The sequence below is a fragment of the Chiroxiphia lanceolata genome, chromosome 1 (genome assembly GCF_009829145.1).
Source record: "Chiroxiphia lanceolata isolate bChiLan1 chromosome 1, bChiLan1.pri, whole genome shotgun sequence".
NCBI lineage: Eukaryota > Metazoa > Chordata > Aves > Passeriformes > Pipridae > Chiroxiphia > Chiroxiphia lanceolata.
Window position 1 is genome coordinate 42321740 of NC_045637.1, and position 14177 is coordinate 42335916.

General features: G+C 37.6%; 1 protein-coding gene across 4 annotated transcripts in view; it reads right to left on the reverse strand.

The window, feature by feature from the left end:
* Positions 1-14177, reverse strand: part of SNTG1 (syntrophin gamma 1) — a 346324-nt gene that overhangs the window by 112072 nt on the left and 220075 nt on the right. For all 4 annotated transcript variants that reach the window (XM_032701856.1, XM_032701874.1, XM_032701865.1 and 1 more), the window contains 3 exons: positions 7799-7901; positions 6317-6399; positions 1070-1200 (listed from right to left, as the gene is read on the reverse strand). In XM_032701856.1, the coding sequence (XP_032557747.1) occupies positions 1070-1200; positions 6317-6399; positions 7799-7901 (317 nt within the window). The remainder of the gene's footprint in view (positions 1-1069; positions 1201-6316; positions 6400-7798; positions 7902-14177) is intronic.

Below are 14177 nucleotides of genomic sequence, written 5' to 3' on the forward strand. Positions count from 1 at the left end.
TGAAAGAAACAGAGAATAACAGAGATAGTTAGAGCTACAGAAGAGTTTCCCAAAAGGAGATAACAGCTGTGATCCTTTAGGTTGGAAAACAGAAGACAGTCAGATGAAGTTATAAAAACATAAATCAAGATATTTCGTATTTTCCTCAATACAAGGGTCAGGGCCCACAGTCCACCCTCTTGCCCCTCACAGCAGACTGGTGGCCTGTGCTTGAGGCCAGCTGTGCCATGGTGACATAGTGGGATGTAAGATCAAGCTGCTGTGGAAGAGCTTGAGTGGGAGGCCTGTCCACCCCTACACTTGGGAGCTGCTTATCTTCTCAGGTTCTTGTTTGTGGTCCTCGCCTGAGTATGGCTGCAGCTATTCCTGTGCCTGGACATGTATCCCACTGATTTGGACTTGATCTGTAGTCTGACTTCTCAGCCTGACCTGAGCCCCACCTGACCATGATGGACTCCTCTGAAGACCATCCCTAAGCCTTCTTTGTTCCTCCAGTGGGGGCAGTGGGTTGGGGTCCTTGTCTGCATGGACAATGCCACATCCAGCCTCACTGCTGCACTCTCTCTTGGTTCATCTTCCCTATGGGGCAGCCAGTCCTTGCTGCCCCCAAACAAGATTATTTCACCCAATATAGTAATCAGATGAGATATGTAACACAAACAGAAGGAAGCAGATTTTAGAAACGTAATTACATTGTAGAGCTCAATGACATAATGCATTGCAAAAATTAAAGACACAAAGAAAAGCAGATTAGAAAGAAGCTTTTGAGGACAGGCACATTAGCAGTTATTAAATATGATGACCTATGTGCAATCTCAAACTCTGAAAGGTGCTGACCATTAGGTGCAAGTAGGAAGACCACACATCTCCCCATATACTTGGTCCCAGCTGACATCAGAGCAGAAGATTAGCCAAGGTGGACCTTGACAGACCTTTATGAAAGTACCTATGTTTCATGTCTCTAGCAGCTGCAGTGGAACTAATAATGCCATTTCTCTAACAAGACAACTCCCTGATGCATGTATCTGTCAACGAAGAAGTCAAGTTCCAACCTTCTGAACTTATTTACCTGCACAAATCTGATCCCGGAAGGTACTGGGAAAATCGTGAATGTAGAAGAGGAATTAATCGAAGATCACACCACCTTTTTTCCCACCTAAGTCCTGGGGATGCTGGCCATGAGGAACATGATAATGTATCCTGAAAAACATTGAAAAGTCCTTCTCAGTTTTGGACTTCATTATAAATACTCAGCAGATTTGGAAAAAAAGAGATAGACTTCAAAGACATTATATTTCATTTGGCATTGTTCCACTTTTTCCAAATCACTTGGTGGCAGAACTTTTTCTCCTAAATAAAAAGAAATCAATATAAACCTCAACAATAACATGCTTACAGGAAGTGTGAGGAAAAGTATTCTAAAAACCTGAGGAAAACAGACTGTATCCTTTTTTTGAAATGACTGGTTATTTACCAAGTAACCCATCATTAGATAGTAGTTTTATATCTGCACCCTAAATAAAGGAGATCTCTAAATTATTCACCATACAACCATAATTCAGTTGTTCCCCATGGCCCTGTACACATAAGACATCACCTCAAAACCTGGTAACTGTAAATGAGATTTAACATGAGATGAAAATTGTCAAAATTGTCAGAGCTACAAGCTTGCGATTAATATTTTAATTTTATCTACTTACACATGACATTGCTTATATAAAAACTGAACTTTATCATGTCTATGAACATATCTACAAAGAATGAGTGTTTAAATACCTATAGTTTAATTTCACAAGTATTTTTACAGAGTAGGGATTTTCATGAGAAATGCCTATAAAAAGCGAAATTATCAACACCTATTATTAAAAATAAAAAACCTCTTTCTTTATAAAATGCTTCATAAAATAACATTATTGATGTCATTGTTTTGGAAAAGTACGATTCTTCAAAGTGTCTTCTCATAGTGACAAAGGATGAGGAAAAGGCTGAGGTATTTGATGCCTTCTTTACCACAGTCTTTAATAGTAAGACCAGTCATTCACCTGCTACCAAATCCCTGAGCTGGAAGGCAGGGATGGGGATCAGAGTGGAGCTGGTATAGGTGTTCATTGAGTCACTTTCCATCATTTACCAGCAGTCCCGGCTAACCAGAGAGGTCCCGGCTGACTGGGGATTGGTAAATGTGATGCTGATCTACAAGAAGGGCCAGGAGGCGAATCTGGGGAACTACAGGCCTGTCAGTCTGACCTTGGTTCCAGGAAAGGTCATGGAGCAGACCATCTCATGAGGCATCGCATGACAGATGCAAGACAATCAGGGGATCAGGTCCAGACATCATGGGTTTATAAAAGGCAGGTCCTGCTTGATCGACCTGATCTCCTTTTACGACCAAGTGACCTGCCAAGTGGATGGCTGTCAAACTGGATTTTAGTAAAGCTTTTGGTACTGTCTCCCACAGCATTCTGCTGAAGAAACTGGTTGCTCATGGCTTGGATGGGTGCAGAGTTCGCTGGGTAAAAAACTGGATGGATGGCTGGGCCCAGAGAGTAGTGATGATAAATCCAGTTGGTGACCAGTCACGAGTGGTGTTCCCCAGTGCTTAGCATTTGGGCTAGTTCTGTTTAATATTTTTATCAGTGATCTGGAAGAGGGGATTGAGTGCACTTTCAGTCAGTTTGCAGAAAATTGGACAGGATTGTCGATCTTCTGGAGAGCAGGAATGTTCTGCAAAGGGATCTGGACCAATGCCAATGGCATGAGGTTCAACGAGGTGAAGTGCCAGGTCTGCAGCTGGGTCACAACCACCACAGGCAGTGCTGCAGGCCGGGGGAAGAGTGGCTGGAAAGCTGCCCAACAGAAAAGGACCTGGGGGTGTTGGTCGACAGCCGTCTGAACATGAGCCAGCAGTGTGCCCAGGTGGCTAAGAAAGTCAATGCCATCCTGGCTTGCATGTGGAATAGTGTGTCCAGCAGGACTACAGCAGTAATCATTCCCCTGTACTCAGCAATGGTGAGGCCACACCTCGAATACTGTGTTCAGTTTTTGGTCTCTCACTGCAAAAAAGACATTGAGGTGCTGGAGTATGTTCAGAGAAGGGCAATGGAGCTCGTGAAACGTCTGGAGCACAAGTCTGATAAAGATTGGCTGAAGGAGCTGTGGTTGTTTAACCTGGAGAGAAGGAGGTTCTGGGGGGACCTTATTGCTCTCTACAACTACCTTAAAGAAGGTTGTAACAAGGTGGAGGTCAGTCTTTTCTGCTAGGTAACAAGTGATAGCATATCAGTAAAATTGTACCTGCCAATCCTGCATAATTTACAATTTTTTTAATCTCAGACTTCATATATTTTATTACTGGTGTTGTCTATAAAATAAATATTACAAAAATTAAGTACACCTATTTTTCTAGAGTGTGACTTTTGTGTAAGATCTATGGAATTATAAAGCTTTGTGAATTTGAACTTTACTTTTACATATATGTTCATATATGTTTTATGTATATGAAACCAAATATCACTATGAATATCATGTTAGCTGAATGGCAGACTTTTCATAAGCAGTTCACTTATTTAAAACATAGACTCAGTAAAAATAAATAAATGACTGGCTAGGAAGACTAAGCTAGGATGCTGTTTTGAACAATATCTTGAATTTTAAATGTTTTCTGTCTGCATTTGGGAACCTTTCTTCACCTGCGATTAAGCTTGGGGAAAAAGCTGAAATACAGTAAAAGTTCAGATACAAACTGTAGGCCTAGATATGACTGCAGCAGAAATGTTAACCCTATCTTTAGCCTGCATAACTAATAAGGAAACAGACTATGGTTGTAAGTCACAGAATCACAGAATTTCTGAGTTGGAAGGGACCCACTAGGATCATCAAAGTCCAGCTCCTGGCCCTGCACAGGACAGCCTCAACAAACCCGCCATGTGCTTAAGAACATTGTACAAATGTTTCTCGAACTCTGTCAGGCTTGGTGCTGTGACCACTTCCCTGGGGAGCCTGTGCCAGTGACCAAACAATGTCTGGGTGAAGAACCTTTTTCTAATATCTAACCTAAATCTGACACAACTTCAGGCCATTCCCTTGGGTCCTGTCACTGGTCACCAGAAAATTAAAAGATCAGTGCCTGCCCTTTTCTACCCCTCATGAGGACGTTGTAGATTGCAATGAGGTCTCCCCTCAGTCTCCTCTTCTCCAGGCTGAACAGACCAAGTGACCTCAGCTGCTCCTCGTACGTCTTCCCCTCAAGGCTCTTCACCATCTTCGCAGCTCTCCTTTGGATGCTCTCTAATAGTTTTAGATCTTTGTTAGAGATGCCTCAAAATTGCACGCATATTCAAGAAGAGGCTTCACCAGTGCAGAGCTGAGTGAGACAATCACCTCCCTCGACCAGCTGGCGATGCTTTGCCTGATGCCCCCCAGGACATGGTTGGCCCTCCTGGCTGCCAGGGCACTGCTGACTCATATTCAACTTGCCATCAACCAGGACACCCAGCTCCATTTCCATGGCACTGCTCTCCAGCCTCTCGTTTCCCAGTCTATCTATATTCAGGGTTTCCTCCCACTAGGTGCAGGATGCCCTTTTTAAACTTCATATGACTGGTGATTGCCCAGTCTTCTAATTTGTCCAAGTCTCTCTGCAGGGCCTCTGCCTTCAAGGGAGTCAACAGCTTCTCCCAGTTTTGTATCGATTGTAAACTTGGTTAGTATCCCTTCCAGTACTGCATCCAAGTCATGTATGATGATGTTGAAGTGCACTGGGCCTAAGGTGGAGCCCTGCAGAACCTCATTAATGACAGGTCACCAGCCCAATGTTACCCCATTCACTATAACTCATGAGCCAGTTGCTCACCCATCACATAATGTGTATATTCAATGGTTATAATGCCTTTTATAGAATATTTTCAGGAAAAGGAGGAACTATGGCATAGGAGTTGTACAGAATTTAGTTCTCCTTTGGTTTTACAAAGCATTCTGTTCCCATGACAAGAAGACATCTGAGATAAGAACCACATCCTGGTCTTCAGTACAAAAATTTAATTTAGGGTGAATTACAGGTTATAGATTCATGATATTTGATTATATTATTTAAACTGAAAGAGAAAGATTTAGTTTCAATAAATTATTATGAGTTCAAATAGAAACTGCAGCTAATCTAGATCAGTTTTGACACCTGTAGAAGCAGAATTCACAAATGAAATTATGTTTTTTATGAGAAAAGCAAAGTTAGAATTGAAGTGGCTAGCAGAATAAATCAGTTTAGGATCTGCTGTCATAGCCTTTTTATATATATATACATACCTATATAGATTGTTGAGACAAATCTGCTTTTGTTGTTGCTGCATTAGTTACATATATTTTTACTGTTATTTGACATCAATTTTATTGGTGTTATCTTATTTTTTTAAATTCCAGCTCCTAAAACTTGTATAATTCCTAGTGGCTTCTCAGATTACAGTCAGGTTTAAACCTTTGGTATTAATGTTTAAATGTCTGGGCTGCTATTTAAAACCCTTAATAGTAAAATATGAAAGTACAGTAAAACAAGCCAGAAATCAAAAATTACAAAGTCTACTTAACAAGGCTTACAGTTTTTTTTAATAATTATGATGTATACTGGTCAATTTATACTGTGCTTTTTATATTTTTATCTGCTACAAAGCCAAATACTCAGAAAAAAACCCTTAAGAACTATATAGAATAATGGAAATTTTTAATTTCTTGGCTAAGAAAATTTTTGAAAGTCCCTTGTTGCACTTCATAGGCATCTTTTAGTAAAAATCTGATTGGGCATCTGTAGCATTTTATCCTAGACACACTTTGCTCCATAACCCTATCACTCTTCAGTAAGATTTTAAGTGTATATTACTAGAAGTAAAACACTCTCACCTTAAAAATAGGTACCTAAATCATCTTTTGCCAAAAGCTTTAAATAATGTATGCAATATAAGTAATGGAAAAATATTCTGAAAAAGTTTTCTTCCTTTTTTATAAATAGATATATTGTCATTTTAAGAATTTTAATTCATATGTGGAGAAAATCATCTAGAAGAAAAACCTTTTGCGAAATCCCTACTGCTCCAGTAAAAATAGTTATCACATCTATCAAGGCACAGTCTCAGCCTGTAATGATTTGTCTTAATTTAATTCCCAGCCATAATATCTGGCAGCTCTTTTTTCCCCTCTATGGAACTGTCTATCTCCAATGCTAATTAGAGCTCCTCCCATGTTGCTGTCCTTTATTAGTATTTCCACTTAGCTGTTATAGTATAATTATTCTTCCATGTAATTTCATCAAGGAGATATAAGCACTTACCGTGTTGTTGGGATGGTAGTTGAGATGCAAACCACTGTCACATAGTGGAGAGGATGTGCCACTGCTTTGGTCACTGGGGGCACCTAACAGAAATATGAATTCACAAAAAAATCTTCATTAATCTATGATACTGTAATTCAAATTTGTGTATGCATGTATGCATTCTCCCCATCCCATCCTTCCGTCCCCCCTCCCCCCCAATGACTTTTATCATATATAACATTCATTTACTTTCTCCATCAGTCAGTATCTGCCTTCTGGTTTGAGTTAAATTCCTTTGAAAGCTGAATGGAGGCACAAGAAAGCCTCCTGGTGTGCTTTGCTTAAAAAAAGTGAATAGTCTGTTTAGTAAGGAAAAAAAAAAGCAAAGGTTTTTGCAAATTTGACAATAACAGGGAAGTGCATATTTTCTCTCTCTTTGCTTTTACTTGAAGAAACTTGAGTAACTTTGTTACTCTCAGTGGAGTTTGCAGTTCTAAATGTTCTTGTAACACTTCAGGAGATTGCAGGGCTACACCTCAAAAGTAACGTGATAGGATCCATGCAATTGCAGATTCCTGTGCCTCACTCAGGATGCTCTGTGGTACCCTTTCATACAATGGAATACATTTTTAGTTAAGAATACAGTTTTGATATGTTTCTTGTCTCACTAAAATTTAATACATAGGAAAAAAAAAAGACAATACTTCCTTTGTATAAAATGCTATTTCATAATTTAGTTTATTTAATTCCTACTAACTTAAAATCAAAGGCTAAAAGTATTGAAATCAAAAATTTAGTGTTTTGTTGCTTAAAAATTAAGCAATTCCTTTTACTCTCTTGGGAGAAAGAAGCAGAAGGAAAGCAATGGTGACAAAAGACACAGGTTGACATATAAATATGCTTAGTATGCTGCGACTGTCTATAATTATGCATCTACACTTACAATTTAATATAATTACAGGAAGACAGCTGTCTCCATATCTCTCTCATGGGGCTAGTTGACTAAAACTCAGTTGGACAAAATACTTATCATCCCAGAGTAATTTATTCTTAGGTAGACAGACACCTCCACCAAAGCCTCTGAATTTTAAACAGCAAAGTTAAGACCTCTAAATATACACACATATCACATGTTCACATTTGCAAGAAAAAAGTCTTTGAGATTAAAATACTATCTGATGCTTTCTGAAAACCTGATTTTAAATACTCCGCATCAGGATGTGAGCTACTGCAAACTAAAATAACTCTATGTTTTACCTTCAACTTTGCTGATTCACACCATGCAAATGCCTGGTTATCTGTTTTTCAATCAAAGATAGCAATTTTTTGCTTGAAGTGAATGTTAACAGAAGCCCTAGCAATAGAAGCATCTTATATTCAGGCAGTAATGCTGATTGTAAAAGATGATGTCAATCACCGTCAATGCACAATAGTTTCAGAAGCTGCAAGCGTTCATGAGCATTGAACTGAGTTCTTTTTGGCCAAGTAATAAAGGCTTACATGCACAATCTTCATTCAGTGGCAGTTTGAGAAAGGCAGGTGCTCTTTTCAGAAAGGACACAGTTAGGGTCACTTCTTCCCCTGCATTGCGAAGGACCTGAACCTGGAAGAGAAATACAGACAGATACCTTGAAATAAATGTATGACCAAAATGCATCAGCAAATGTAAGCACTGCCACACAGCTTTCACATACCAGAATTTAACTTCTTAGTAAAGAAAGCAAGACATAAAGCTTTCCGTATGTTTCTCTGTTGTTTTTCTAGCCACACAGGTAGTTAATAGGGCAAAAGGGGCATTGGCCTCCTGTATTAGCACTTTGACCTGTGCCATTATACAACTTGCTCTCTGACACTATTCAGCTGTGTACCTCCTTCTTGTAGGTCATCCAGTCTAGTATGTATGCATAAAAAGAAAAAATATTTTCTCCCTGCAAAGTTGCCTTATAAATCCTCAACCAAAAGAACAGCAGTAGTTTCCACAGCTGTTACTGTAAGTCTTACTTACTATTATGAGTAAGTCTTTCTAATAGCCAGAGTTAAATTTAGCTGAAGAGCTCCAGCACGGATGAGATCTAATCTTCCTCACAGACACAGAGGAAAAGTATCTATTTTAAGCCTTGAATCTCAGACAAGCACAAGTTTGGGTTTTGCCAAAGGGCAGCTTGCATGTTGGACATAGGAATGTGCAAATCACCTACCCAGTTGTGAATACTTTTAGCTTTCCTGTACTTTCCCACAGTTATCCCTTTGGCTCTTGTTCATGCCTTTAGTTTCTGTGTGGTACAGCTGATAGACACCCCAAACATACAGCAGAGCAAGGGAACTCCAGGCACATCCCCAGAGTGGTACAAAAGAGGCACAAAAGTAACTAAGCAAAATCCTGTATTTAACAGTGGAGGAGGAACATTTGAATCAGCTTATGAGAGCCAAGAATCATTGAGTCGCACAGTTCTGTTTCGGAGAAGAACCATTTCCTGTTCTGGCTCTATAACTTCAAAGCTCTTCAAGGGTTGATTTAATTTGGGCTTACAATGACAGAAGGTTGCACCATGCCTCTCTGTGCGGAGAGCTAGATCATTGCAGTCGTGTTCAGAGGGCTGCTACACAGCCAGATATTAGACAAACATTTTAAACTCGCACATATCTACTCCCTTTCTGCTGTGTAGCTGGATAATACACAGGTAACCCTTCTGTCAAGCTGCTGCTTGTGCGAAAGCCTTGTAAATAATTTATGAAGGATTGCTATTCTTTAATTATGTCTATCAACAACCTACCCTACAGATTTAGTTACATGCATGCATAGGAATGTTTTCACCTAGAATCACTGCATTATGTTGTTAACTTAATTCTTTAAAAAATAATGTTGACTTTGCCTTGAAATACAATACTTCCTGCTCCATGCTGGTTGCCACAGAGAAGTAACAATATAATGACAGAATATTTGATTCAGTATCTGAAATTTTAGACTCTTTATTATTTAAAATAACACAGTGGTTGTCAAGGCACATTTTGCAGTGTAGTATGTGTTTATATGTACGTGTGCAAATACACACACATATATCACAACAAATTTAATTAACTTATACTTCATGCCCAAAACAAAATCTGTAACACAGAATCATAGAATCATTTAGTCTGAAACATGAGCGTCTTTGATGAGCACTTCCCAATTCTGATGCATTTTATATCTTAACATTCACAAGTAGCACTTATGTCATAGAAAGATGATTTGCAATATGCAGAACAGCAGATCAAGACTGTGAAATCCTGAATTCTGTTGGAGAAACCATACTGTATCCTTAGCCTCCACAGAATGTCCTTCTCCTCTCTTATGTATCAGTCACACAGTTCAGAACAGTCAAGGCAAAAGCAGGAACTTACAGGTATTTATTGAAATGACAGATGTGGATAAACAAAGTGTAGGAAAATACAGCTACCCTCTGCCTTTTAAAAAATATTTCCTTTTACTCAGGAACAGAGAAAAAATAAGTAGAGAACATACAGCATTACCAACTTTAGTTTGTAAAGTCATCTTTTAAGATATCTAAGAATAAGTGGATATCATCTATGAAAGAGGCTGAGACAGTAACTGCCCTGAATCTTTCTTCTCCCAGGAGTAAAACGAGCCATGAGTCTACATGATTTCACTTGATAATGTATTGCTCTGTAAAGCCTGTAAGATGCCATAAGTAGTTTACTGTGACCTTTTTCTCTAACCTCTCCCTCTCAAACCTCTTTATCTCATAGGATGAAAACTGTAAGCTGGAACACATTTCACTTGAAATCAGCAATACTGTGAAGTGTATCTGGGAATGTATGAAGCACATAATCCAGAAAGATTTTGACATGAAGAATAAAGACTAAAGAGGGATAAAAGATTAAAAGAGAAAACTACTAGGTAATGATTACAACAAAGAGCAGATGAATTATTGATCCCATTTCACTTACTTTCTAGTCATTATCAAAGCGTAAGGTTAGTTGAAGAAAATGGAAATTTTAATTACTTTACTTTCTTTTTCTAGCTTTCAGTTGAAAGCTTTATTGTTTTTTTAGATTATTTGTCCCTACTTTACATAAGAAATGAACAATTGTAGAACTATTTAAAATCAAATATGCCTTACAGGATTCATTTATTTGTGTCCTCATTCATCATGTACAGCACGTCACACTGCCATTCTTCTGTGCAGAAAGAGAATCAGGTAAAATGAGAAACCTGCTCTTACAGAGGAATTTTTTTAGTGGTACACCAGAACAGTTTATGCTCATGAGTGGAAAACTGATAAATTATGAAAAAAAAAGGTAACCGTCCAAAGTATTGTGACTAGTTGTTATGAGAAGTTATATTTATGAAAAAAACTCACTTGAAACACAGGGAGTCAGTTTGTCTGAAAGAGACAATACAGTTAGAATTTCTAGAGCTTTATAAATATAAGTGGAATTCTACCAACAGTCAGAGACACTGGCATACTAATTATTTTTTCTTTCTTTCTCGTTACCAAACATCAGTTTAGCTCAAAAATTTACAGAGGACAATTATGAGGACAATTATGAAAATTACAAGGAGAGTGCAAAAGGAAATGTGTTCCTTTTTTCATGTACATTCACAAAGAATGATTTTATCTGCACAAGTATATCCATGTGACCCTGAAGAATTGGCAGTATATTCCACAAACTAAGTGATAATGAGCTTTTACCACTGAAGTAATTTCATGAACTCACTGAAGAAACCAGTTATCAATCATGATGTAATTTTCAGATAAAGAAATGGATAGATATGTGAACAGCCATCCTGCTCTCTTACTTGGAAGAAACCTCCCTCACATTTATTTTGTATAGATTGCCAATACCTTGTCAATCAAGCACTATCATTGACAACGAAAGTGTTAGTTATTTCTGGAAGTGATAATTCTAGAAAAATTTCAAGGTTACTTTCAATCATAAGAGAGATATATATATCTAAATCCTTTATACATTCTTTCAGAGTCATAGTAGAATTTCTGATTTATAAGGAAATCTTAGAGCTAGTTTGATTAGAGGAACTAATTTCAGATTTTTTTCCCCAGCACCAACATGTATTGTTAGAATGATAAAAATTACTCAAGACTAAAAAGCTGGGGACTACTTACTAGTTTCTGCAAATAATGAAGCTCTCTTAGGAATTTGCAGTAATTTAGAAAACTTTCAGAATTCTTCTCATTTTGCAGAGGTACTTCCATATTTTGATACAGTTATATTAAATTCCTTAAATTACTGATATGTTAGTCCACAAATGAGAAAAAAGTTGGGGGTTGTTTTTTTGTTTTTCCCCACACAAGGGTAAGCTGTATTTAAAACAGCAAAAATAGAAAACCATGTCCTGAGAGGCATCAGGCAAAGCATTGCCAGCTGGTCGAGGGAGATGACTGTCCCACTGAGCTCTGCAATGGTGCAGCCTCACCTGGAATACCGTGTGCAGTTTTGGGCACCACAATATAAGAAAGATATTAAGCTGTTAGAGAGTGTCCAAAAGAGGGGCCAAAAGGACAGTGAAGGGTCTTGAAGAGGAAGCCATATGAGGAGCAGCTGAGGTCACTCGGTCTGTTCAGCCTGGAGAAGATCAGACTGAGGGGAGTCTTCACTGCAGTTTAAAATGTGAGGGGAAGAGGAGGGGCAGGCACTGATCTCTTCATTCTCATGGCTAGTGACAGGACTCGAGGAATGGCATGAAACTGAGCCACGGGAGGTTTAGGTATAAGGAAAAGGTTTTCCACCCAGAGGGTGGTTGGGCACTGGAACAGGCTCCCCAGGGAAATGGTCACAGCACCAAGCCTGACAGAGTTCAAGAAGCATTTGGACAATGCTCATACATCGTGTAATTCTTGGGGTGTCCTGCATAGGGTCAGGAGTTGGACTCAATGATACTTGTGGGTCCCTTCCAACTCAGTATATTCTGTGATTCTGTGATTTTCCCTAGTATATTAAAATACGTAAATGTTCTCAACTTCTAAAAAGTGAAAAAGAAACATTTTTTTTAAGGAATACTAATTTTGAATAAATATAGAAACATTATTTCAAAAATAAAAAAAAAATGCAGCAACTTCCTAAGATGATTTTTATCATATAAGAAAGAGTTTGGAGAAGGTGAGATAAACTTACAGTGATAAATCTATGGAATATTTGTAGGACAAAAATTTAACTCAGTAGTAGACCTAACATTTTCAAAGTCTAACCATATTATATATGCTCACCATAAGCCATGGAAAATCTCCCTTCAGAAGAATTCTGTATGCCTTTGCATTTGACCTGACAATTTCTAAAGCACTGCGTATCCCAGATTGCAGAAAAGGCATGACCAGGCACCATTAAAAAGATTTGCTTATTCTCTTTATCACTCTTTATGATGTGTTTTATTTCCAGAGGCTATACTGACTATTCAAGATGCATGTGCTTTTTTATCCCCAAAGCCCTAGATTTTTAATATTTTTGAAATCTTCCACAAAGCTCTAGATTTCAGGCATAGGAATTCACATAATTTTATAAAGTTAATTTTGCTAGTTAAAAATGAATAGTAGAAACACAATGTGTTGATACAGATGTTGAGTGGATTAAATAATAAAAAGTTATTTAGTATTGCTATTACTACTTGATTGAGCTTTAATTTTTTATTTCATCTAGTGAGTAATACTAACTATTGATGTGTTGGTGTGCAGTGTCTAATGAAGTCATCTGTAACAGGAAGAAACCATGTTTAAAGTCTTAACATCTCATCAACATTATGGCAATATACTAAATTCCTACTGCTATTTTAAAAATCCTATATATATTTAATGCAGAATGAGTTCATGTGGAAAGAACTACACAAACAGAAACATTGTCAGTAAACTTTCTTATGCAATGCATAAGCTTACTACCAGTGGGATCCAGAATTAATTTACTTCTACCACACACAGCCCTATATAAAGTTAGGATATTCATGAATTAAGTGAGACAGGCAAAAAACCCAGTTGTGCACACATCAGTAGCTGTGTGAAATAGTAAAAATAAAAGAGTCAGTGATTCTGGAGTAACAGTGTCTATATTTCTGTGTAATTACTGTAATGACAGTGAGGGGGCCGTTTGAAGAAGCAAATTTTATGATGATATGTGATATTGCTGAATAAAATCTCTACAGAATAACAACACTAGTCTGAATTCTTAATAATGTCTACAATGATATTGCCTTTTAATTTTATAAAACCTTTTAAATTCCCAGTTCACGAAAACATTTGAGCATATGCTGAAGTCTCTTTCAATATACTCAGGAAAGCACTGAAGCGTGAAGTCCCTCTGACATCAGTAAGTATTCTTTCCTCAATAAGACCATAAAACCCCTATTAAATTACTGATGAAATTTACCCACCAATGAAGTGGTAAGGATTTAAAACAGAAGACATATAGATGTCAAGATCTGTGTTCTCCTGAACTGGAGTAAATTTCACTCTTTAGTCATTAAATAAAAATCAGTTCATTGATGAATACTTTGAATTATAAACATCAGGAAAACAAAAAAAGGAAAAGGTAGAAGACACCTTTCTACTCACTGCACAGTTGTATAATGCACTAGTATCAAGTCCATCAGCAGATACCACAACACACATTTTGATACAACCATATATAGGTCAAAAGCTACAAAGCTTCATGCCCACAATTGTCTTACGTTTATTTAAAAAATCAACTCCTTTATTTAGTAAAAGCCATATAGTTAATACAGAACATTAGCATTAAGAATACATCACTTCATGATGAGTTTTTAGTTTCTATGATCTATATTTAACACAGTATTTACCAACAATGGAAGTGACTCAACCAATATAATATCAAAAACTATCAACACTTTTCCTTCAGAAAAATTCTTTTCCCA